This window comes from Corvus cornix, chromosome 24, assembly GCF_000738735.6.
Source record: "Corvus cornix cornix isolate S_Up_H32 chromosome 24, ASM73873v5, whole genome shotgun sequence".
NCBI classification, from domain to species: Eukaryota; Metazoa; Chordata; class Aves; order Passeriformes; family Corvidae; genus Corvus; species Corvus cornix.
In genome coordinates this window covers 5,135,876-5,159,358 of record NC_046353.1, presented here as the reverse complement: position 1 = coordinate 5,159,358, position 23,483 = coordinate 5,135,876, and the positions used below count along the sequence as shown (strand labels likewise).

The window sequence follows — 23,483 nt, the reverse complement described above, 5'->3', positions numbered from 1 at the left end:
GAGCATTCCAGTATGTTCTCAGAAAAAATCCCGGTGTCATTCCTTAGGGCATGTCAGCATCATCCCCTAAAGCATCCCAGTGCACTCCCCTTAAACAGCATTATCCCTGAGTGCATCCTGGCACCATCCCCTACAGCATCCCAGCATTATTCCCTACACCATCCCAGTGTCATTCCCCACACCATCCCAGTGTCATTCCCTACACCATCCCAGTGTCATTCCCTACAGCATCCCAGCGTCATCCCCTACACCATCCCACTGTCATCCCCTGCACCATCCCAGTGCCATTCCCCACACCATCCCAGCGCCATTCCCCACACCATCCCAATGTCATTCCCCACATTATCCCAGTGTCATCCCCTACACCATCCCAGTGTCATTCCCTACACCATCCCAGCGTCATCCCCTACACCATCCCACTGTCATCCCCTACACCATCCCAGCGTCATCCCCTACACCATCCCAGCGTCATCCCCTACACCATCCCACTGTCATCCCCTACACCATCCCAGTGTCATCCCCTACACCATCCCAGTGTCATTCCCTACACCATCCCAGCGTCATCCCCTACACCATCCCAGCGTCATTCCCTACACCATCCCAGTGTCATCCCCTACACCATCCCAGCGTCATCCCCTACACCATCCCAGTGTCATCCCCTACACCATCCCAGTGTCATTCCCTACACCATCCCAGTATGCTCCCCAAAACACTCCAGCTCCGTGCCCTAAAACATCCTAGCATTATTTGTTAAAGCATCTGAGCATCATCCTTTAAATCATCACAGTATCATCCCCTAAAGCATCCCAGAGTCATTCCCATATGCTCCCCTAAAACATCTCAGCATCCTTCCTTAAAGCATCACACTGTTATTCCTCAAAGAATTCCAGTCTTGTCACTCCCTGAAGTATCCATCATCATCTCCCAAAAGATCCTACTTTCATCCCCTAGAACATCTACTAAGTTCTCCTAAAACATCCCAGCATCATTCCTTAAAGCATCAAAGCACTGTCTTCTCATGCACGCCCCCATCATCCCCTACAGGATCCCAGAATCACTCCCGACAGCATCCCAATGGCATCCCTTAACGCATCCCAGTGTCATCACCGACACCATACCAATATCATTCCCTACACCATCCCAGTGTCATCCCTAAACGATTCCAGCTCCATCCCCTCCATCCCCACAACCCCCAGTCTTCACCATTGCTCTTCCCCACCCCCCAGCAGCCCCTGTGCTCCCCTTTCCCTCCTCCCCACCCCAAGTGCTGCCACAACCTCTATAAATATTCAAAAAGCTGCATTTTCCGGCCAAGCGCCTGGCTTGGGGTGGGGACCTCCCAGGGGGAATGTTAATAACGGGGCTGGCAGGGATTCCCCCCTGGCAGCGGGGTGGGGGGGACCCAGCCGCTCATTTGCCCGGACAAATATCTTGTCGCTCCTCATTATGGCCAAACTTCGTGCCTCAGTTTCTCCACGCGATGCCGCCCAACGAGGGCTGGGAAAAACCAGGAGGAATAAGGAAGCACCAAAAACAAGGCAGAATAATGAGGATAACAAAGTAGGGAGGAAGCCTCCCCCCACCTAAAAACTTTGAGGGGGGTGATTTGGGCAAAGCCTGGGCAAACAGCCGCTAATCGCCAAATCAAGCAGCAATTAAATGCCGCGGCAGTGAGAATAAATCTGCTAACGAGGAGGCGATGCCCCCGCACTCGCTGTTTGCCCAGCTGATTAACGGGGATGAATCTGAGGGGGATTATCCATCGGGATGAGGCGGCTCCTTTGTCTCCATTCCCCATCACAAGCTCTCTCAGAGGAGGTGTTGGATGCGTGTGTGTCGCCCTCGGGAGCCCATCGCTGCAGCCTCAGGCCTCGTAGTGGGATTAATACAGAGGTGCTTTAATCCCTGAGGCTCCCAGAACCTCCAGGATTCCCATTTAAAAGTCTCCCATTTTCCAAGAACTCCATAAAAAGAGGCCCAAAGGCTTTCTGGGGATTAACATCCTTTTCCATCCTGTAGTTCCATGTCGGAGATGTCCCATTCCTCAGGTCAGCTTTTCAGAGGCACCCAAAAGGAGTAGGAGGGGAAACGTAGCAGCTTTAAAGATCCCAGCATTGCCATCAATTCCTGTCCCAGAGAATTATTCGTGTAATAGTTGGATAAACCTGTTATTCCATGGATAATTTTTTTTTTTTTAATCCTACTGAGAAATCCCTGTGCTGCCACACTGCCAGCAGGAGAAGCGGAAAAGCTTTGTGCTCCTGCTAAATTAATATTTATTTACTTTCTCCACTCCCTGCTCCAAGGGACAAATGAATAATGCATTGCCCACTGGACACCTGGCAGATTCGGTGGGATACGGAGAGCCCAGAGGAAGCTGGTGAGGCTGAGTGGTCCAGATGTGCACCTGTGTGCAGCCTCAGCACAGCTCTGGGTGTGAAAAAGGCAGCCTGGGCAAGCTCTCCAGATGTGTGCTCACCTTGTGCTTCCAGATGTGCACAAATGGAAACCACCTGGCTCTCCAGATGTGCTGGAACATTTCTGTGCCTTCAGCCATGTGCCCAGTTGTGACATCAGGGACCTCTCCAGCTGTTGGTGTGAATGCAGCTGCATCCCCCAGACTGCCCAGCCCTCCCAGATGTGAACATCCTGGAGATCCTTGGTGCCCCAGATGTACGTGGAAAAGCCGCCCCCCTCACCAGCTGTGCCCCAAGAATCCTCCAGATGTGAACGCCCGTGGGGACCCAGATGTGCAAACGTGTGGGCACATTTCATCTGCTGCTGTGCGTGCAGATGTGAGGCCCCTTCTCCCTCCCAATATCCCAGATGTGCATACCCAGACGCATCCTGGTCCCCCCCCACTGCCCCCTTCTCCTCCCCACCTCCTCTTTTTCCCTGAGCCCCCTCCAGGTTCCCCACACTCCCGACTTCCCCCTTTTCCCCACTTTCACCCTATTCCAAGTGTCACCGTAACAAAATCCCTTAACGACTCCCCCCTACAGCCCCCCCATAATGAACCTCTCTAACGAATTCCCCCAGACGTGACCCCCCCCCCCCGCTCCAAGGGGGCTCGCTGGAGGAGGCTCATTGCTTTCCACATCAGCCCCAACACATTAATTAAGTGGCCAGTTGCTACTTACGGATTCAATGGCACCATGTGCTGATTCTTTCGTGTTCCCCCCCCCCCCGCCCCCCACATATTCAAGGCCACTGGTGGTCCCAGCACCCCCAAAGTGTCCGTGCCCCGACCAGCACACCCCCGGTGTGTTTTGGGGTGTGTTACTCACTCGTGCAGCCGCATTTCCCCGGGGGGTGCGGGGTGACGCTGCCTTTCAGGGTTCACTGAGGGGGGGGTCCCGGGTGGGGGTTAACAGCAGCCCCATGTGGTGTCACTTAATTTGGGGTGAAGCCAGGGAGCTGCTCTGTCTCTTCCTTCTCCTCCCTCCAGCCCTCGGAGCCCCGTTTTCCTCTGCCTCCTCAAAAGTCACCACAGTTCCCCTCCACCATGAAGCCCTCACCCCATACGGGACACCCCCCGCCTTCGTCCCCATCCCGCTCCTCAGGGACGGGGAGGGAACACAGGGACACCCCCATTATCCCGCCCCAGCGCCGCCCTGGCCCGTCCCCCACCCGGGGGGCGGTGCCGCAGGCTGAGCCGAGCCGTGGTGAGCTGAGCCGGACTGAGTCGGGCTGGGCTGAGCCGCGCTGCACTGAGCCGCGTCGGGCCGGACTGAGTCGGATTGGGCTGAACCGAGCCGGACTGGGCTGAACCGAGCCGGACTGAGCTGAACTGAGCCGAGCCCAGCCGAGCAGAGCCGAACTGAGCTGAGCCGAACCGGGCTGAGCCGGATCGGGCTGAGCCGGGCTGAGCTGAGCCAGTCTTAGCCGAGCCAGTCTTAGCCGTGTCGTGCAGACCCGAGCCGAGCCAAGCCGATCTCAGCCAAGCCGAGCAGAGCCGGGCAGGATGCTGCGGTACCTGCTGAAGACGCTGCTGCAGATGAACCTGTTCGCCGACTCGCTGGGAGCCGACGGCTCCAACTCCTCCTCGCTCCTGCTCGGCATCAACCGCTCCATCGCCGCGCTCCACCTGCCCGATCTGGCCCCCGGTAACGGTACGTGGTCCCCGGTCTTTCTGTCCCCCTGTCCCGGCGTTCCTGCTCCTGCTCCAGCCGGGATGCTGGAAGTAGCCCGCAGCCCCCCAGCCCCAACTGGGACCCCACCAGCACCGACACTGGACTCCCAGCCTGTCCCCTTGTCCCCAAACCGGGACCTGCCCCATGTCCCAGCTCCGGAACTGACCCAGTGTTCCCACACCAGCCCCGCGTCTCCAGTCTGGGACCAGCTCTCTGTCCCCAGACCAGCTCCAGGGAGTGATGTGGTGTCCCTAGATAGTCTCCACGACCCCAAACCGAGACCAGCTCACTGTCTCCAAGTCAGGACTGTCCCGCTGTTCCCAATCCAGTCCTGTGTTCCCAAATCCTGAACCTCAAGCAACCCCTTGTTCCCAAACTGTCCCATGTTCCTACATTTACAGCTGGGACAGATATGGCATCTGCAAATTGTCCCCATGTCCCCAGACCAATCCTCAGACCCCAAACCAGGGGCAACCCAGTGTCCTTAAACAGCCTTCATGTCCCCACACCTATCCCCAGTCTCCAAACCAGGACCAGCCCCATGTCCCAAAACTGTCCCTGTGTGCCCAAACCAACTCACAGACACAACTAGGAGAGACTCCATGTCTCCAAACCAGTCCTGTGTCCCCAAGCCGATCCCCAGACTACAAACTGGAACTGGCTCCGTGTTCCCAAACTATCTCTACGTTCCTGAACCATCCCAGTGTTCTCCAACCAGCTCCGTGTGCCCTAATCCTCCCCATGTCCCCAAACCAGCCCCATGACCCCTAGCTGGGACAGAGTGGGGGGGAAGGAGAGGTGAGGGAGAGGGTGTCTGCCTGAATTTTGACTCCGTTTTCAGCTTCTCGCCTCTTTTTTAGTCTGAAAATCCCCCTCCAGCTGGCCCTGGGTGGCTGGTGAGGGGAGGGGGTGTTCCCAAACCCCATAGGACCCCCTTCCTCTGCATAGTCAGCCGGGCACAGGAAGGGGCCTGCCCTGACCCCCTGCTTGTCCCAATTAGTCACCGGGCCCAGCTGCGGCTCCCTCGGTCCCTGCTGTGCCCCCCGGGGGTACCCAGTGCCCTGCAGCATTGCTTCCATCCCCATGGCAGCCACATCCCATCCCCATGGCAACACCATGGGCACCCCAAATTGCAGCCCCCTTATGCCCACAGCCCACCCCAGGATGTGGGGGAGCAGGGGAAGGGGATGTGTGCACAGATACCTGTGAGTGAGCATTAATTATGCCAGCATTAATGACCATCCATTAATTCCCATGCCCTAGCAAGGGGATTTTTCTGGAACAGACCCACAACCCCAATATGGGGCTTTTTAAAACTTAAAACTGAGCATTTTCAGCAGCCCAGAACTCTGCTACAGAAAATCAGCACTTGGCAGCTGATGGAAAACCGGGGAGAATTTAGCCGCAGCCCCATTTCCACAGGGATGCCCAGTTGGAAACTGGGTGGAAAAGGCCATTACTGGGATCAAAGCTGCTGTGTCCCACTGGCCTTGCCTGACACCCTCCCGATCCTGCTCCCTCCCCACCAGCACCCACCCCGGCATGGGCAGAGTGGGCTGGGACCTGGCCACGCTTCATCTCACCTCCTGCCTTCCGAGCAAAGCTGGGTCTGGAGCCAGGAAAGCCCCACACAAGCCAAGGATGCTCAGCCCCCCCAGCCCCCCGTCCCTACCCCTCCTATTTTTCCTGCAGGATCCCACCCTCAGCTGGAGGACACGGCTCCCCGCATCGTGGAGCACCCCACGGATGTCCTGGTGTCCAAGGGGGAACCGGCCACGCTGAGCTGCAAGGCCGAGGGGCGCCCGGCGCCGGTGGTGGAGTGGTACAAGGACGGGGAGCGGGTGGAGACGGACCGGGAGGATCCCCGCTCCCACCGCACCCTCCTCCCGGGGGGATCCCTCTTCTTCCTCCGAATCCTGCACGGGAGGCGGGGAAAGCCCGACGAGGGGGTTTATTTCTGCGTGGCCAGGAATTACCTGGGGGAGGCCACCAGCCGGAATGCTTCCCTGGAGGTGGCCGGTGAGTCCTGGCGGGGTTTGGGGGTGGAACTTGGGGTTCTGGTATCATCCCTGAGCCCAGCCTGCTTCAGTGGCAAGGGGACTTCACATTCCTGGGTTGTTCTGCCAAGGGAAAAGAGGGCAAAAAAAAATTAAAATAAGGGGAAATAATTGGAAATAAATAAAGTAAGTGAAAAGAAATGAAAATAAATTCAGAGAAGTGAGAAATATTGGAAATAAGTAAAACTAAGTGAAAACAAATGTAAAAAGAAAATAAGTAAAAAGGAATGAAAATAAGAGTAAGGAAGTAAGTGAAAATGGATATAAATAACAGGAAAGAAATTAAACCATGGAAAAAAGAGAAATTAAATAATGAAAGTGAAAATAATTGAAAGTAAGTGAAAATAAATGAGAAATAAAATAAGTGCAAATGAGTGAGAGAAATGAAAATGATGAAGAACATGAAAACAATTGGAAATAAATGAAAATAAGTGAAAATTACTGAAAAGGAGTGAAAATAAATGAAAACATGGGTAAAAAATTAAAAGAGGCGAATATAATTGGAAACACAAGAAAATAAATGAGAACAAATGAAAAGATCTGAAAATATTTGAAAATCAAGTAAAACAGATGAAGATAAATTAAAATCTGTTAAAGCCAATTCAAGCCAAAGCAGATGATGCTCCCCACAGCCCAGGGGTGCAGGGCTGGGGGCCTGAGGCCTCTGTGTCCCCGCAGTGCTGCGGGACGATTTCCGACAGCCCCCCGGGGACGTGGTGGTGGCGGCGGGAGAACCGGCCGTGCTGGAGTGTGTCCCGCCCCGCGGCCATCCCGAGCCCAGCATCTCTTGGAAGAAGAATGGGGTCCGGGTCAGCGACAAGGACGAGCACCTGACGGTGAGGGGTGGGGGGCCAGAACTGGGGTGGAGGTGATGCAGTGGAGATGTGGAATATTACAGGGATACAGGAGGTAATGGGGATGTGGGGTGTGATGCGGTTGTGGGTGCAGTGAGGATGTGGGGTGCAGTGAGGATCTGGAATGTGATGGGGATGCGATGGGAATGTGGGATGTAGCAGAGAGTTGGATGTGTGATGTGATGGATACAGGATGAGTTGGGGATGGGGTATGGATATGGGATGCATCGGAGATTTGAGATGCAATGGAAACATGGGATGTGATGAGAGTGTGGGTGCAATGGGAATGTGCGATGCAATGAGGATATAGGATGTGATGGGGGTGCAGAATGCAGGGGGAATGAGAGATGAAATGAGGGTGTGGGATGTCATGGAGATATGGGATGCAATGGGGTGGAGGATGCAGTGGGGATGTGGGATACAGTGGGGATGTGGGATATGATGGGGATGCAGGATGTGATAAGGATCTGGGATGAGCTGTACTTCCTGCAGATCCGCGGTGGGAAGCTGATGGTGGCCAGTACTCACAAGAGCGATGCTGGCGTCTATGTCTGTGTGGCCACCAACGTGGTAGGGGAGAGGGACAGCGAGCCGGCCGAGCTGGTCGTCTTTGGTGCGTGGGGATTTAATTTTGGGGGTGTCAGGGAGGTGGGTGCTATCCTGGTGGGACTGACGGCCACCCTGCAGAGCGCCCAGCATTTGGCAAGAGGCCCCACAACCAGGTGGTGCTGGTGGAGGGGACGGCGGAGTTCACCTGCGAGGCGGTGGGGGATCCGCAGCCGGCGGTGCGCTGGCGCAAGGAGGAGGGTGAAATGCCGCTGGGAAGGTGAGTAGGGGGCGAGGGGGGTGGCTGAGGAGCACCAAGGCCAGCCAGGGTTCTGTGGTGCAGCCGAGCAGCATCAGTGTGTGTCAGCCTGGTGTGCTTGGAGCACCTGCCATCCTCATGGCATCAAGGAATTGCTTCCCATAACCCTGACACATCCTCTGTCCTCTGCACATCCTGCATCCCTATCGCATTCCACATTCCCATCCTGCCACTTCTCCATCACATCCCACATACCCATTGCAACTCAAATCCTCATTGCATCCTGCATCTTCTTTGCATCCCAAATTCTTATCGCATCCCAAATCCCAATCGCATCCCATATCCTCACTGCAACCCACATCGCCGTTGCATCCCACATCCCCATCACATTCCACATCTCCACCACATTCCACATCCCTGCTGCATCTCCCATTTTCCTTGCATCCCAGATTTCCTGTGCAGCCATCACATCCCACATCCTCACTACATCCCAACCCCATGGCACCTTATGCCCTCCTGGTGCCCCAGCGCTCTGCTGGTGCCACAGCCTCGCTGGGTTCCCCCCAGGTGGGAGGTGCTGCCAGACAACACCCTGCGGATCAGCCGGCTGCAGGTGGAGGATGAGGGCACCTACACCTGCCTGGCTGATAACAGCGTGGGCAGGTCGGAGGCGTCGGGCACCCTCACTGTGCACGGTAAGGGGGGCCCTGGGGAGCACCCTTGGGTGCTGGTGGAGTGCCCAGACAAGCCCTTGTCTCTCCCCACACTGCTGCAGTGCCTCCCCAGCTTGTCACCGGGCCCCACGACCAGGCTGTCACCCCCGGCCAGAGCGTGACTTTCCAGTGCCAGAGCAAGGGCAACCCACCGCCCGCTGTCTTTTGGCAGAAGGAGGGGAGCCAGGTCTGTCTCCTTCCCTCATCCTTGACCCCACACCCAGTGACAGCCCCATCCTCATCCCAATCCCATCACCATTTCTGTTCCATCTCATCCCCATTATCATCACAAACCCCATCCCAGTTCTACCCCATCCCCATCTCATCCCCATCCCAATCTCATCCCATCTCAACCTCACACCAGTACCAATCCTCATCCCTACCTGTCCTCATCACCATCCCATCACAGTCCCTAGTCCATCCCTGTCCCCATTCCATTCCATTCCATTCCATTCCATTCCATTCCATTCCCAATCCCCATCCCAATCCCAATCCCCATCCCATCCCCATCCGCAATCTCTTTCCCATTTCCACCTCTAACCCTGTCGCCATCTCAACCCCCACATCCCATCCTCCCCCTGCCTCATCCCCCCCACTAATCCCACTCCCTCTCAGACCCTGCTGTTCCCGGGCCAGCCCCCGATCCCTTCCAGCCGTGTTTGGGTCAGTCCCAGTGGTGCTTTGACCATCGTCAACGTCCAGCCCAGTGATGCCGGCCACTACCTGTGCCAGGCTATCAGCGTGGCCGGCAGCGTCCTGGCCAGGGCAGGCCTGGAGGTGACGGGGGGTAAGTCCAGTGCCAGTGAAGAACTGGCATATTCAGTGTATGAGTGACACCCACCCCACCAGCCGGCAATTCCCGTTTTTCTCCCTGTAGCACCCACTGGACTCCAGCCACCGGTGATCAGCCTGCTTCCCGCTAACCGGACAGTGCTGCCAGTGGGGGCCACAGTGCGGCTGCCTTGCGGCGTGGGGGCCCAAGACCCCCCAGGCAGCGTGGGGTGGCTGAAGGATGGCAGTGCCCTGGTAGGTGTCCAGCCCCGTGCCAGCCTGCTGGAGAACGGCACCCTGCAGATCACCGGCCTCCGGGTGAGCCGGCCCCGGCAGGGGCACCCATGGGGGTACTGCAGGGAGGGAGGGGGCGGTGGGTGCGAGGGGTGCAGCAAAGGGAGGTGGATGCTCAGGGAGGTGGGTACAAGCAGTGCTGGGGCTCAGGGGGGTGGGTACAAAGCATGGTGGGTGCTCAGGGTGGTGGATGCCGAGGTGATGGGTGCTCAGGGTGATGGGGCAGGAGCTCTTCCCCCTGCAGGTGAGAGACTCCGGGCTCTATGAGTGTGTGGCCACCAGCCCGGCGGGCGAGACACGCTGGGGCAGCTCCTTGGAGGTACAAGGTGGGTCATGGAGATGTCATTGCAGCAGGGCCACCGTGGCATTGGGAACAAAGCCACCCCAGACCTCCATGCATCTCCCTGCAGGTGATGAATCCGACCTCTCCCTGCCTTCCCCTGCACTCGGTCTCCTCCCTGGGCCACCCTCTGCCCCTGTGGTCACCAACGTTACCAAAAGCAGTGTCACCCTGAGCTGGAAAGGGAACGAAGACAGCGGTGCCACCGATGTCACCTCTTACATAGTGGAGGCTTTCAGGTATCACACAAGCCTCTTCTCTGGGTGCAGGGATGATGTGGTGGCCTGATACCACCCTGTCACGAGTCACCCCTGTCCCCTGGCAGCCAGGCAGCGGGTGGCCCATGGCAGACAGTGGCAGCCGATGTGGAGAGTGAGACCCACACAGTGAGCGGCCTCGTCCCCGACTCTGTCTACCTGTTTTTGGTGCGGGCAGTCAATGCCTACGGGCTCAGTGACCCCAGCGGCATCTCGGAGCCTGTGCGCACCCAAGGTGAGATCCAGCAGTGACATCGGTGGAGGTGTCAATGAATCCCCCACCCTTGGGCCCATCTCCACTTGGTGACACCAGTGGAGGTGCCCATGCACCCAAAATCTTTGGGTCCATCCTTGCCCAGTGATGCCAATGGAGTTTCCTGTGGACCCCCAATGGGTATGTGGCTTCTTCACTTGGTGACACCAGTGGAGATATCCATGGATCCTCCACCCTCTCATGTTTCCAGCAGACACCAACCCCACGCAGCAAGGGCTGGACCCTGAGCAGGTGCAGCAGGAGTTGGCGCAAGTGGCTGTGCACCTGCAGGAACCTGTGGTGCTGCCACTGGGCACTGTCCACCTCTCCTGGACCGTGAGTGCTGAGCCTCGCTACTGGTACAGGGCTCCCAGTGTCAAGCATCCCCCCATGCCACCCTTCCCTTGGGTCCTCAGGTGGAGCGCCAAGCACCCTTCCTTCAGGGCTACCGGGTGCTGTACCGGCGGCGTGGTGGGCACTGGGAGGAGGCGCGGACAGTGTGGGCCCCAGGGGAGCGGGGAGCCCTGCTCACCGAGCTGCGCCGGGGCCAGGACTACGAGGTCAAGGTCCGACCCTATTTTCATCACCTCCATGGTCCCGACAGCGCTGTGCGTGCTCTGCGCACCCCTGAAGCAGGTGAGTGTAGGGATGGAGGGGACAGTGTGGGTCCCCGGGGACAACCTGGAGGTGGTACCCCATGTGTCCTTCACTGGCAGCCCCCAGCGCCCCACCGCGAGCTGTCAGCGTGGCTGGGAATGGTACCAGTGTCCGCATCTCGTGGCAGCCACCACCGCCGGCAGAGCAGAATGGTGTCATCCGTGATTACCGGGTAAGGGTGGACAGCAGCAGGGATGTGGCAGGTCCACTCTGTCCACCATGTCATGGTGTCCTTATGGGTGTTCCCCATCTTTTCCTCCTGCTCCCCACCAGATTTGGTGCTTGGGCAATGAGAGCCGCTTCCACATCAACCAGAGCGTGGAGGGGACGGTGCTGGCGACAGAGTTGCGGGGACTTGTCCCCGGGGTACCTTACCATGCTGAAGTTGCCGCTGCCACCAGTGCAGGTGTGGGTGCCCGCAGCGCCCCTGTTCCCATCCACATTGGTGAGACCCTCATTGTCACAACTTGCACCCATGGGTGGGGCATGATGGGGTCACCCGCTGCAGTGCTGGGGATGGCTCCTTGGCACCCCGCCGGTGTGTCCCTCTTTCCCGTGTCACTTGCAGCCCCCCTGGTGGAGCAAGATGCGGGGCCAGCAGGTGGGAGCAGCTTGGCTGAGCATTTAGCAGAGGTAGCCAGGCAGCCAGCCTTCATCGCTGGTGTTGGTGGTGCTTGCTGGGTCGTTCTCGCTGCCTTTGCTGCTTGGCTCTACAGCCGCCGCCGGAGGAAGAAGGAGCTCAGCCACTTCACCGGTACAGGGGGGTGCTACCCCTGGGACCTCTCACCCCTCACCCATCACCCATCAGCCACCCACCATCCCTCTCTTTACAGCATCCTTTGCCTACACACCCACTGGTAAGCCCATAGGTGCTGCGGGGTCCCAGTATGGCCTCTCGCTGCCCTCACCCCCATCTCTCTCCACAGTCGCCTTCCCGGCTCCAGTGCGCAGCAGCCCCAGGTAACCCCCCTGGCATCCCCTGCCCTCCCCAGGACCCTCAGGGCTGACCACCAGCATTCCTCCACTGCCTCTCCTTGCAGGGCAGCTGCCAGTGGTGGTTACCCGTGGCTGGTGGATGCGTGGCGTGGTGGCAGCACAGCCAGTGCTGCCGGTTGCTTGGGGACCACTGAGAGATACTACAACGGTGAGGGGCCAGCATGGGGCTGGGTGGCTCTGATTGAGGGGGTCACGACCAACCCTGATGATGCTGGTCACCCTCTGCAGATGCCGGCATCACTCGTTACATCGCCCAGACGGAGCAGTTTGGAGCAGGGGCTGCTGAGGGGCCGGTTTACAGCACCATCGAGGTTGACAGTGAGGAGCTCTGCACCTTTCCCCGTCCCTTCTCACAGTATGGGACCTCCTATCCTGGGGGTGGTTCTCAGCCCATGGATGCTGCAGCCCCCCAGGTGCCCCGTGGCCGGGCTGAGCACGGTAGGGTGGTCGGATGGGTGGGGGCACGCATGGGTGCTCGTGGTGCGGTGCCCTTCCCACAGCCCCCCCAGCATCCCTCCTTGGCACAGGGGCCAAAGCCAAGCTGGGGCAAGCAGTGAAACCGCCGGTGGTGAGCTGGACAGAGCTGCTGCCCCCACCACCCTCAGCCAGTGAGCTCAGCCAGTGCACCCAGGAGGAGGAGAAGGAGGAGGAAGAGGAGGATGAAGAGGCAGCCGGAGGGTGAGTGTGGGGGCTTGGGGGCTGGGTGTGCTGCCCCCAGCACCTACCCTGTGGTTTCCACCCTGCAGGCTGGGGATGGAGGTGTGGTACCCTGGTGAGGACATCCCCTGTGCCACTGCTGCATCCTCACCCACCATCTCCTCTGGCTGCCGTTCCACCGCCACGCTGACACCGTCACCTCGCACCACGGAGGACATCCCTCGCCTCCGCGACTTCGATAACTCCCTCCTGCCCTGGTAGGAGATGGGCCTTGCTTGGTATGGCCGTGCCATTGGGGTCTGGATGTCCCATTGGGGTCCAGATGTCCCATCGAGGTCCAGATGTCCCACCATGGTCAGGGTGTTCCATCGCAATTCAGCCATGTTGTCACTACCCAGCTCTGCCATGCCATCATGGTCCAACAGTGTCATTAGGGTCCAGGTGTCTCATTGGGGTCCAGATGTTCTGTTGGGGTCAAGATGCCCCACCATGGTCCAGATGTTCCATCACAACCCAGCCATTTTGTCACTATTTGGCTCTGCCATGCTCTCATGGTCCAGCCATGTCACTGAGGTCCAGATGTGTCATCCGAGGCCCAGGTATCCCACTGAGGTCTGGATGTCATGCCCAGTCATGTATTCATGATCCAGTTCCACTGTTCCACCATAGTCTGGCCTTGCCACTGGACTCTGGATCAGGGCCTGGATGTCCCACCATGGTCTGGGTGTCCCATCACAACCCAGCCATATTACCATGACCCGGTCCTGCTGTGCCACCATGGTCTGGCCATACCATTGGGGTCTGGATGCCCAGGTGTCTCTTTGTGATTCATCCATGGTGTCACCATCCCCCCCTCCTCTCCAGCTGTGCTCTGACTGTACTGTCATGACACATCCATGACACCGTGGGCTGACTGGGGTGTTGCAATACAGCTGCATCATCACCGGACAGGTGGGCCACCATCATCCAGCTGTGCTGTTGTGACCCAGCTCTGCCATGATCTGCCTGTGCCATCACAATGCTGGCATGTCACTGCATCCAGCTGTGCAGCTGCAGTCTAGATGTCTGGCTGCAATCCAGCTGTGCTATGACCCAGCTGTGCAGCTGCAATCAAGCTGCATGGTTGCAATTCAGTTGTGCCATGACCTAGCTGTGTCATGGTTTAGCTGTGCAGCTGCAATCTGCCAGTGTGCTTGCAATCCAGATGTGTGGTGATCCAGCTGTGCCACTGCAATCCAGCTGTGTGGCTGCAATCCAGCTGAGCAGCCTCTATCCAGTTGTGCTCCAGATGTGCCATTGCAGGCCAGCCATGCTATCACAACCTTGCCAGGCCGTGGTCCCCACCCTAGCTGTGCCATTGCTGCTCCCCTTTGCCAGCCCAGCTGTGTGGCTGTGATCCAGCTGTGGCACTTCTATCCAGCTGTGACGCTTCAGCCCACCTACACCAGTGCCATCCAGCTGTGACAGTAGCACATGGCTTCTCCTGGCTCTGGCACAGCTCTAGAGGGCTTGTGCCAGCACTGTGGTGGCCGCTGAGCCCCCATCCCGCTCCCCCCACCCTGGCTTCACTCCACCCCCCTCTTTGCCAGGAGAACCCCCCATGGCGTCAGCACCCCCTCACAGGCACCCAGTCCCTCGGTGACTCCGGATGCCAGTGAGGGCCATCCACCCCGAGCCCGCTGCCCTCCTGGCACAGGTGAGCCCTGAGGGGCCAGTTTGGGTGGGTGGGAGCCTCACTGGCTATTGGGGGCTGACGCTGCCATCCCCCACCCAGGGAAAACCCGCGGGGTGATCTCCAAAAGTCGCCTGAAGCCCAAATGCAGCCGCTACCGCCGGGAAAAGCAGATGGGAGGTGAGTGGGAGGAAAAAATAGGGAGTTCAGGAGGCTCAGGGGAGCTCAGCCCTCTCCTCTCCCTCTGCCGCAGACCTGCCGCCACCGCCGCTGCCACCGCCAGGCGAGACCCCCGGCCCCTCTCCGGAGCTGGAGCCAAGCGGGGCTGAGCGCAGGGTCACCCATCGCCCGCCCCGCGGCGGTAAGCCAGAGCCACCCATCGCGCGACAAAAGGGCTGGGGGTGTCACTGCCGAGCCCCAACCTTGTTCCCTCCCCTGCAGATGAGGTCATCCCCTACAGCAAAACCTCCTGCCTGCCCCGCGGGCAGGTGTCTGGCAGCTGCTCCACCACGGCAGCATCTCGTCCCGCGGCTCCAGCAGCTCCCGCGGGCCACGGCTCGGGGCGCAGCCGGACGCCGGGGGACCGCGGCGAAGGGACCGGCCACTGCCGCCGCCCAGGGGCCCCGTTTCCCTGCCCGCCGCAGGAGAAGCGATAAAAAGGGAGGGCGAGTCGGAGACAGAGTTGGGAACATGGGGATGGGAACACAGGGGACGTGGAGGGATGTTCTTTAATTTCTGAGTGGCTCTATGGAAATGGGTTGCACAGAGCTCGCGGCCAGTGGGCATCGGCGTGAGGGGGGACAGGGATGCTTGGGGTGGGGCAAGGGCAGTCACAAGGAATGAGGACCCTGGGGAGGAGCAAGGATGCTCAGGAGGGACAAGGAAGATGCTCAGAGAAGGACATGAACCCTGGGGACAGAAACAGTTGGGATAGATGAGAATGCTGAGGAGGGCTGAGGACGCTGGGGAGGGATGAGGAGGATGCTTAAGTGGGGCAAGGATCCTGGAGACAAGGATGGTTGGGAGGAACAAGAATACTGGGAAAGGACAAGGATGTCTGGGAGGGATGAGGTGGTTGAAAAGGATGGGGACAGCTAGGGGGGACAAGGACAAGACAGATGGATGAGGGTGCTGGTGAAGGACAAGGAAGGCTGGGGGACAAGGATGCCTGGAGGGAAGAGGACACACAGGAAGGAGAAGGATTCCCAGGGGCTGAGGATTGCTGGGGGGAAGAGGACACTTGGGAAAAACAAGATTGCTTGGGAGGGACAAGGACAGCAGTAAGGGACAAGGAGGATGGTTGCAGGGGGATGAGGACAGTGGGGAAGGACAAGGACACTTGGCATGGGGAACAAACAACTGGTGAAGGAAGAAGACACTCGGGAGGGCTGAGAACCCTGGGAATGAGGATGATTAGGAGGGACAAGGAGACTCGGAGGGAGCACAAGGCCACTCAGGTGGCTTGGGAAGGATGAGAACACTTGAGAGAGACAGGGGTGATCAAGGTGGGACAAGGATGCTGAGGAAGGACATGAACTATCAGAAAGCACAAGGACAGTTGGAAGGAATGGGAATGATCAGCAGGGATGGGGATGGTCAGGGGGTCAACAACCCCAGGGAAAGACAAGGACACTTGGGGTGGACAACAGTGCCTGGGCTGGACTAGGATAGTTAGTGGGGATGAGGATGCTGGGGAAGGAGGACGACACTGAGGAAGGACAAGGACACTTAGAGGGGATGCAGACTCTTGGGGAGGATGAGGATGCTGGGGGCGAATGAGGAATTTTGGGAGGGGGTGGGGACACTGAGGAGGGATGGGGACACTGTGGAAGAAGAAGGACACTTGGGAAGGACAAGAACGCTGAATAAGGAGGGACACCCACCCACCTTTGTGCCACCCTAGTAAAGAGCCCCTGTTTGGGGAACTGCCTAATAAAGCTGGATTTTAGATGAGCCAAGGGGACTCTGGCCTTGCTGCGTCCTGCGCCCTGGGGACTGCCACGCTCCTGTCCCTCCTGTCCCCAGGTCACCACCTTCCCTGGCCCAGGGGCTGCCAATCCCTGACCCCTGGCCACCTGGAAAGCAAAGGAAATGTTTTCCAACACCCTGCAACAGATGACACTCCTCACCACCCCCAGTGGCCACCACCCTGGCATTGGGGCACTACGCACCGTTCTGTGAGCTACCGTTCATGGCTGCCTCTGTCCTGATTCTCTGTGGGACCTCCAGCACTTTCCACCAGTCCCAGGTGGTGGTGGGGACTCTGGGTGGGAAGACCTGCTCCAAGGGTGATGCTGGTGGTGAGGGACCTGCAGGGAAGAAGGCAAGGGATAGTGGCATCGCCATGGTGTCATGATGGAGCTGTCTTCCTCGGGGAGCTGATGATGCTCAGGGTCAGAGAATGGGTCTAGGGACCCTTCACTCACCCCCGTAATCCCCGTCGGTGTCCTCAAGGCTGCAGCAGAGGCCATCGACAGCCACGGCCAGCGCCTGGGCAAAGCTGGCATCCAGGAGGAAGGAGCCGTCACAGGAGCTCACCAAGCTGCAGCGGGCGCTGGCAAAGTTGTCCTCTGAGACAGACCCCCAGCCGTTCAGCAGCGACCCTCCTGGTGAGCCCCTCGTTGCTGTACGCTCTTCCTCCTCATCCTCTTCTTCCTCCTCCTCTTCCTCCTCCTCCTCCTCACCTAGCTCAGAGGCTGTTGGCCCATAGATGTAGCCGTAGGTGTGCAGCGGTGAGAAAGACCGTGGTGTGGTTGGTGCCGGGGGTCTGTGGGGAACACAGTGGGGGTACCGCTGGCACCAGGGGATGCTGCCATCACGGGGGTGTGCCAGGAGGATGGGGAATACCTGCAGCAGGTAGTGTCCTGGTCCATCTCCAGGACCTCAGCCACCTGCTGTTGTGTGAGGACTCCATCGCTGAAGGCTGGCGAGAGGCGCCCGGTGGTTGGGGATGTGTCCTTGGGGTACCTGGTAGCCAGGAATATGTCCCTTGGGTGCCTGGTCTCCAGTGACATGTTCCTGGTGTGGCTGGTGGCTGGGGACATGTCCTTGGGGTACCTGGTGCCCAAGAACATGTCCTTCTGGTGACCAGTGACTGGGGACACCTCTTCGGGATGTCTGGTGGCTGGAGATGTATCCTTGGGATGTCTGGTGGCTGGAGATGCGTCCTTGGGATGCCTGGTGGCTGGAGATGGGTCCTTGGGATGCCTGGTGGCTGGAGATGTGTCCTTGGGATGCCTTACTGCTGGTGACACGTTTTCAGGGTACCTGCTGCACAGAGACATGTCCCTTGTGTGCGTGGTCACCAGTGATGGATCCCTGGGGCTCCTGGTGGCCTGAGACATGTCCTTAGAGTACCTGGTGCCCAAGAAGTTGTCCCTGCGGTGCTCGGAGACTGGTGACATCTCCTCAGGGTCCCTGGTGACTGGGGATGTGTCCCTGGGGTGCCCAGTGGCTGGCAATGTGTCCTTGGGATGCCTCAAGGCTGGTGACATGTTTTCAGAGTACCTGCTGCACAGGAACAAGTGCCTTGGGTGCATGGTCACCAGTGATGGCTCCCTGGGGTACCTGTTGGCTGGGGACATGTCCTTGGCATACCTGGAGGCCAGGAACTTGTCCCTGCAATGCCTGGTGCCTGGGGACATCTCCTGGGGGAGCCTTGTGCCTGGGGACGTGTCCTTTTGGTGTCTGCTGGCTGGGGACATGTCCTTGGGGTGCCTGGTGGACAGTGACATGTCCCTCTGGCACCTGGCCACTGGTAATGGGTCTCTGGGGCACCTAGTGACCAGGGAGGTGTCCTCAGGGTGCCTGGTGGCCAAGACTGTGTCCCTCTGGTGCTTGGTTGCTGGTGATGGGTCCTTGTGGTGCCTGGTGGCTGGTGACATGTCCCTGGGGGTCCTGGGGACTGAGGACACATCTTTAGGATGCCTGCTGGCCAGGAACATGTCCTTGGGGTGCTCAGTGACTAAGGACATGTCCCTGGGGTTCCTGGTGGCCGGTGACACATCCCTGGGGTTCTCAGTGACTGGGGATGGGTCCCTGGGGCATCGCATGAGTGGAGATGTGTCCCTGGGGATCCCAGTGACTGGGGACGTGTCCTTGGGATGCCTGGTGACCAGAGATGTGTCCCTGGGGTACATGGAGGCAGGGGACCTGCAGGTGCAAGGGACACATTGGGTTTTGCAGCAAAGGGTTGGGTTGCAGGGCACCTGTGTGGATGGGGACACCCAGACTCACCGTGTCACTGGCGGGTGCCAGGCATGGGGTGGCCTCGGTGGTGTCACCGGTGACCTGGTTACACCAGAGGCCAGTGAAGTGCTGCCCCGACGTGGTTTTGGAGAGCTGAAGACTGGTAGCTGTGGGTCTGTGCTGTCCATCACGGCAGTGACCGTGTCACCCTCATGTCCCCTTTGCTGAGGCCGCCTGGCTGCCAGACCAAAATCTGTCCCCCACTCGCCTCCACTTCCAGTGACAGGGATGTGGCTGGGGCCAGCTGTGAGCACCGGGGTGCTGTGCACTTGATGAAGCTCTGCGTGGGGAATGACGGACACAGAGCCGTGGGTCATGACCCTGGTGTCCTCCATGTCCCCCCACGCGCCCCCCACACCCACCTCTCTTGCGCACACGCTCCCAAGGTGCTGGGTTTGGGGTACTGGGTGAGGTATGCACCCCGGGGTGCCCCCCACCGCAGCACCCCGCGTCCCTGAGGGGCGGTGGGTGCTCCCCACGGAGCCTGCTGTGATTGGGGGGCGTGGGCGGACCAAGGCTCGGTGGCTCCAAGGAGAGGGCTGGAAGAGTAAGAGAGGTCAGGGCACCCATGGGGCCATGTGTCCCCTGTCCCCTCTGTTCTTGGGTCTGTGTGTCCTCAAGTCCTTGCTGCCTGCAGACAGGCAATGGGGGGAACTATGGTGGGGGTCCCATAGCACTGGGGGTCCCAGGCATAGGGTGGGGATCTCGGGTACACTTTGCTGGTCCCATAGCACTCTCTGAGGGTCCCAGGCCTGGGCCGGGGGTCCTGTTGCAGCAGGTCAGTGTTCCATGGAACTGGCTGGGGATCCAAGGGCATCACATGGGATGGATGGGGGTCCCATGGCAGAGAGTGGGGGCTCTATGGCACCAGGTGGGGGTCCCAACCCTAGTGCTCACTGGAGGGGTGGGGGTCCCATGGCAGTGGGTTGGCATCCCAGTCCCCACGGGGCTCACTGGAGGGGTGGGGGTCCCTGCCATCACTGCCCAGGAGTCGGCTGCTGAGGCTGCTGCTGCTGCTGAGGTTTCGGGGGGCACAGCTGGGTTTCCAGGGCCCACCAAGCCACGGTGAGTCACCAGCCACCAGCCTGCAGGGCAAGAGGTGCTGTCAGTGCATCAACTCCCACCACACCAGGGACCTGCTGTGTCTCCCACCCCGTGGCCTCTCACCTGTGGCGAGCTGTGGCGTCCTGGCTGGCACGACGCTGGCAGACGAGGAGGAGGAGGGCGAGTAAGGCCAACCAGAGCATGGAACCAGCGGCTGCGATGACAGCAGGCTGCTGCAGTGCCTGGACCACCCTGCTGCTCCCCGCTGTCAGCCCTACAAGGGTCCCATCGATGTCACTTCATGTCACCACCTTGACCCCCACCCGCACCCCACCTTGCTCTCCGTCTCCTACCCAGGACACCACACGTGGCATTGCTGGGAACCCCCAGCCCTGCGCTGTTGAAAGCTGCCACCTGGACACAGAATTCGGCCCCAGGGTGTGGGAGGAGGGTTTCCAGGCGGCGGGTGGCTCCGTCCACTGTCCTGTTGGTGGGGCGCTGCCAGCCCTCACCCATTGACCAAACCTGGCAGGCACCAAGAGGATGTGTCCCCTTAGATGATTAGCCTTGATGGCCCCCCTTTAATGGACCCCCTGTGGATGGACCCCCTTGGATGCACCCCCTTGGATGGACCCCTTCAGATGAACATCCCTTGATAGACTCCCGTTGATGGATTCCCCTTGGATAGACTCACTTGGATGGGTCCCTTTAGATGAATATCCTTGATGGACTCCCCTTGGAAGGACCCCTTTAGATGGGCTCCCTTGCATGTCCCTAGGATGGACCTCCTTGGGTGAATACTCCTTGGATGGACCCCATTGATGGATCCCCCTTTGGATGGACTCCCTTGGATGAATCCCCTAGGCTGGACTCCTTTGGATGAACTCCCTTGGGTGCCAATAGACAGATGCCCTGGGATGGACCTCCACCTTGGTTGGCCCTCTTGGATGAATCCCCATGTTGAAACCCCTCCTGGATACACTCCTTGGATGGTTCCCCCCTTGGATAGACTCCCACCTTTGACAGGCTCCCTTTTTAGACGGATCCCCTTGGATGGACCCTCTTTGGCCAGAAGACCCCAGCCCTGCCCCCTTGCCCCATTGCCCCAAACCTGGTAGCCACGGATGACACCATTGTGGGCTTCAGGAGGAGGTGGCTCCCAGCTCACGACCAAGGTGCCGTTCCCTGTCTCAGCCTGGCTGATGGTGACGTGCTGGGGTGCTGCACTAGGCACTGCCGGGACAGGGATGCTAAGACTCCTGGGACCCCCATCCTCCACCCAGGCATCCCTGGGGACACACAGCATACCTTCCTCGGGTATCCAGAGGTGCCTGCTGTTGCTGTCTGAGCCCTGGGTCCCTCCAGTGTAGGGTCGTACCTTGAACTCGTACTTGTAGCCCCTGCGGAGTGCAGGGATGATGGTGCTGAGCTCCCTGCCTGCGTCGTGTTGGACCCAGGAGGTGGTGACTGGGAATAGGCTGCGGTACAGCACCGTGTAGCCCACAGGCACTGGCACTGGCAGCAGCATCTGAAGGGGATGGGAAGGATTCCAAGTTAAGGTGGGACATAGGGCAGTGTCCCATCCCACCCCTCCCCTGGGGGCAGCCGAGCATCACACTGACCTGCCAGCGGAGCTGGACAGCAGCAGTGGGCAGCGCAGTGCCATTGTCCAGGTGCAGCCGCACAGCCAGCAGGTCCCGTGGTGCAGTCTCCTGCTGGCCCGTTGCCAGCTGGTCTGTGAGGCAGAAGAAGACTAATGGCACCAAGGTCGCCTGACACCTGCCCAGACACCCACCTCAGATACCTGTACATGGAGATGCTGATGTCTACCTGGATGGATCCACTCAAATGGACCCTTTTGGACAGACACCCTTTGATGGGCCTGTCTTGGATGGACATCTCTTGTATGGACCCCTCTTGGATGGGCCCCCTTGGATGTGCTGCCCTTGGGGACATGGGGTGCGCCCCCATGATACACCCCTGTGATATATCCCTCTTAGATGGACCCTTTGGATGGATACCTCTAGTTCTATCCTCCTTTAATGTACTTCCACCTTGCACAGACCCCCTTAAATGGATCCTCTTGGAGGAACCAGGTTGGCTGGATCCTCTTTAGGTAGGTGCTCTTGAATGAATCCCCTTCAAGAGGACTCCCACCTCAATGCATTTCCTTAGATGGATCCCCTTACATATACCTTCTTGGATGGAACCCTTGGATGGATCCTGTTGGATGGATGCGTTTAGATGGACCCACCTTTGGAAGTGCCACCTTCAATGGATCCCCGTAAATGGATGGACCTTCCTTTGATGGATGATGGATGCCCTTGGATGGACCCCCATGGACAGACTCCCCTTGGATGACCCCGTTAGATGGACCCCGTTAGATGGATTCCCTTGCATGAACCCCAAGATGCCTGTGAAAGTGGAGGCCACGGAGGTCCCACCACTGACCCTCCACATGGAGGAAGGTGGTGGCGGCGGCGGTGCCCAGCTGACTCTGTGCTGTACACACGTACGTGCCGGCATCGGCGGACGTCACGGCATAGAGGCGCAAAGTGTGTTCCCGGTCCACCTCGTGCCTGTGGGTCACCAGCTCTCCATCAGCCTCATCCCCATGCCAGGGATGGGACACCTCCCCCCTGCCACCACCTACCTGCCCCAGGGCAGGTCACCACGCTCCTTGTGCCACTGCACCTGTGGCGCTGGGTCACCTCGGGTGCTGCAACCCAGCTCCACGGTGCTGCCAGCCACTGCCACGGCGTCACTCGGGTGCCGCACAATGCTTGGCTTCTCTGCAGAGGGACATCAAGGACATGGCACCATGGCTGGGTGTGACGTGCCCACCACCCAGGGGAGACCCTTGGCTTACCCAGCACGGAGACGCGGGCACCCCGGCTCTCCCTCTTGCCTGCCGCATTGGATGCCACACAGATGTAGAGACCGGAGTCACTCCGCTGCGCTGATGCCACCTGCAACTTCCCCTTGGTGACCACGTACCTCTCACCTACCAAGTCCAAAGTCACCCCGTCCTTCTTCCAGGTAACGTAGGGTTCAGGGTACCCCAAGGGGGGAACACAATCCAGCTCCAATGTTTGCCCCGCTGTGGTCACCAAGTCACCTGGCTGCAGGCGGAAATTGTCCCGCAGCACTGCGGTGGGGAGGGCACATTGTGGGTGGGGGGAACAGGATTTTCTGGGGTCTCCCCACCTGCATCACCCACCCGCCAGGCGTCCTTACCAGCTGGAGTTTGGGGTGCCGTGGCCACGCTGGGGAGGCGGCAGCCTGTGGGGTGACAAGGAGGTGGGGGGATGCCAATGGGTGCCCCAAGTGGGCATGATCTCAGATCCGGGGTGGGGCAGGGGGCACCGTTAAGTGGGCTGCACTCACCTCCGCGGTGCAGGGCGGCGAGGCAGAGCCCCAGGCCCAGTGCTGTCTCCCAGCCGCCCGCCATGCTGGCCCTGGCCAGCCTTCCCGTTTCCTCCCGAGATCCCGGTTCCTCCCTGCCAGCACCGGGGCTGGATCCGGCTCCCGGATGGGGGGGTACAATAGCCGGATGCGGGGGCTGGGAAATGCCGAAGGGGGGGAAGGTGACGGTGAACACAAACAGCTCAGCCATCCTGTGGCAGTGGGAGTGCCCGGCCACGGTGGCACGGGCAGCACCCGGAGACAGTGGAGTGGGGGACACCAGCGGTTAATGAATTTAATTAGTCAGAATAAATTCCCCTCTTCCTT

The 23,483-nt window shown here is 59.3% G+C and overlaps 2 protein-coding genes across 13 annotated transcripts; one reads left to right on the top strand and one right to left on the bottom strand.

Moving 5' to 3' along the window:
• The first annotated feature begins 3,666 nt into the window (after positions 1-3,666).
• ROBO3 (roundabout guidance receptor 3) lies at positions 3,667-15,193 on the top strand. 5 transcript variants are annotated; one of them, XM_039564904.1, is made up of 26 exons: positions 3,667-4,112; positions 5,826-6,152; positions 6,869-7,026; positions 7,537-7,657; positions 7,732-7,870; positions 8,417-8,544; positions 8,625-8,749; positions 9,178-9,349; positions 9,440-9,651; positions 9,872-9,953; positions 10,038-10,206; positions 10,293-10,459; positions 10,692-10,813; positions 10,894-11,113; positions 11,194-11,306; positions 11,408-11,579; positions 11,703-11,888; positions 11,968-12,094; positions 12,175-12,278; positions 12,359-12,568; positions 12,658-12,808; positions 12,877-13,044; positions 14,377-14,483; positions 14,562-14,639; positions 14,713-14,820; positions 14,901-15,193. In XM_039564904.1, exons 1-26 carry the CDS (start codon positions 3,965-3,967, stop codon positions 15,113-15,115), a joined length of 4,029 nt encoding a protein of 1,342 aa, XP_039420838.1. In that variant the 5' UTR covers positions 3,667-3,964; the 3' UTR covers positions 15,116-15,193. The 5 variants fall into 5 exon arrangements, with proteins under 5 accessions (XP_039420838.1, XP_039420837.1, XP_039420836.1 ...); XM_039564903.1 differs by having other exon boundaries at positions 10,689-10,813; XM_039564902.1 differs by having other exon boundaries at positions 10,689-10,813; positions 11,408-11,888; positions 11,968-11,991; positions 12,061-12,094.
• On the bottom strand, positions 15,171-23,367 carry ROBO4 (roundabout guidance receptor 4). 8 transcript variants are annotated; one of them, XM_039564909.1, is made up of 20 exons: positions 23,139-23,367; positions 22,989-23,033; positions 22,621-22,899; positions 22,405-22,543; positions 22,203-22,330; positions 21,374-21,486; positions 21,060-21,279; positions 20,863-20,984; positions 20,105-20,276; positions 19,875-20,025; positions 19,605-19,792; positions 19,070-19,246; positions 18,696-18,987; positions 18,057-18,611; positions 17,817-17,987; positions 17,504-17,729; positions 17,307-17,413; positions 16,886-17,226; positions 16,631-16,768; positions 15,171-16,534 (listed from the first exon to the last, which is right to left on the bottom strand). In XM_039564909.1, exons 1-20 carry the CDS (start codon positions 23,365-23,367, stop codon positions 16,389-16,391), a joined length of 3,939 nt encoding a protein of 1,312 aa, XP_039420843.1. In that variant the 3' UTR covers positions 15,171-16,388. The 8 variants fall into 8 exon arrangements, with proteins under 8 accessions (XP_039420843.1, XP_039420839.1, XP_039420842.1 ...); XM_039564905.1 differs by having other exon boundaries at positions 17,307-17,447; positions 17,517-17,729; XM_039564908.1 differs by having other exon boundaries at positions 17,307-17,426; positions 17,517-17,729.
• Between the last annotated feature and the right edge of the window lie 116 nt (positions 23,368-23,483).

Coding starts and splice junctions, on each gene's coding strand:
- ROBO3 (XM_039564899.1), top strand. CDS start 3,965: ATGCTGCGGTACCTGCTGAAGACGCTGCTGCAGATGAACCTGTTCGCC. Junction 9,954..10,037: donor CAGCTCCTTGGAGGTACAAG/GTGGGTCATGGA, acceptor ATCTCCCTGCAG/GTGATGAATCCGACCTCTCC. Junction 12,279..12,358: donor CACTGAGAGATACTACAACG/GTGAGGGGCCAG, acceptor CACCCTCTGCAG/ATGCCGGCATCACTCGTTAC.
- ROBO4 (XM_039564905.1), bottom strand. CDS start 23,367: ATGGCTGAGCTGTTTGTGTTCACCGTCACCTTCCCCCCCTTCGGCATT. Junction 19,247..19,604: donor ATGGGACCCCCACCCCTCCA/GTGAGCACTAGG, acceptor TTACTCTTCCAG/CCCTCTCCTTGGAGCCACCG. Junction 17,988..18,056: donor GACAAGTTCCTGGCCTCCAG/GTATGCCAAGGA, acceptor CATGCACCCAAG/GCACTTGTTCCTGTGCAGCA.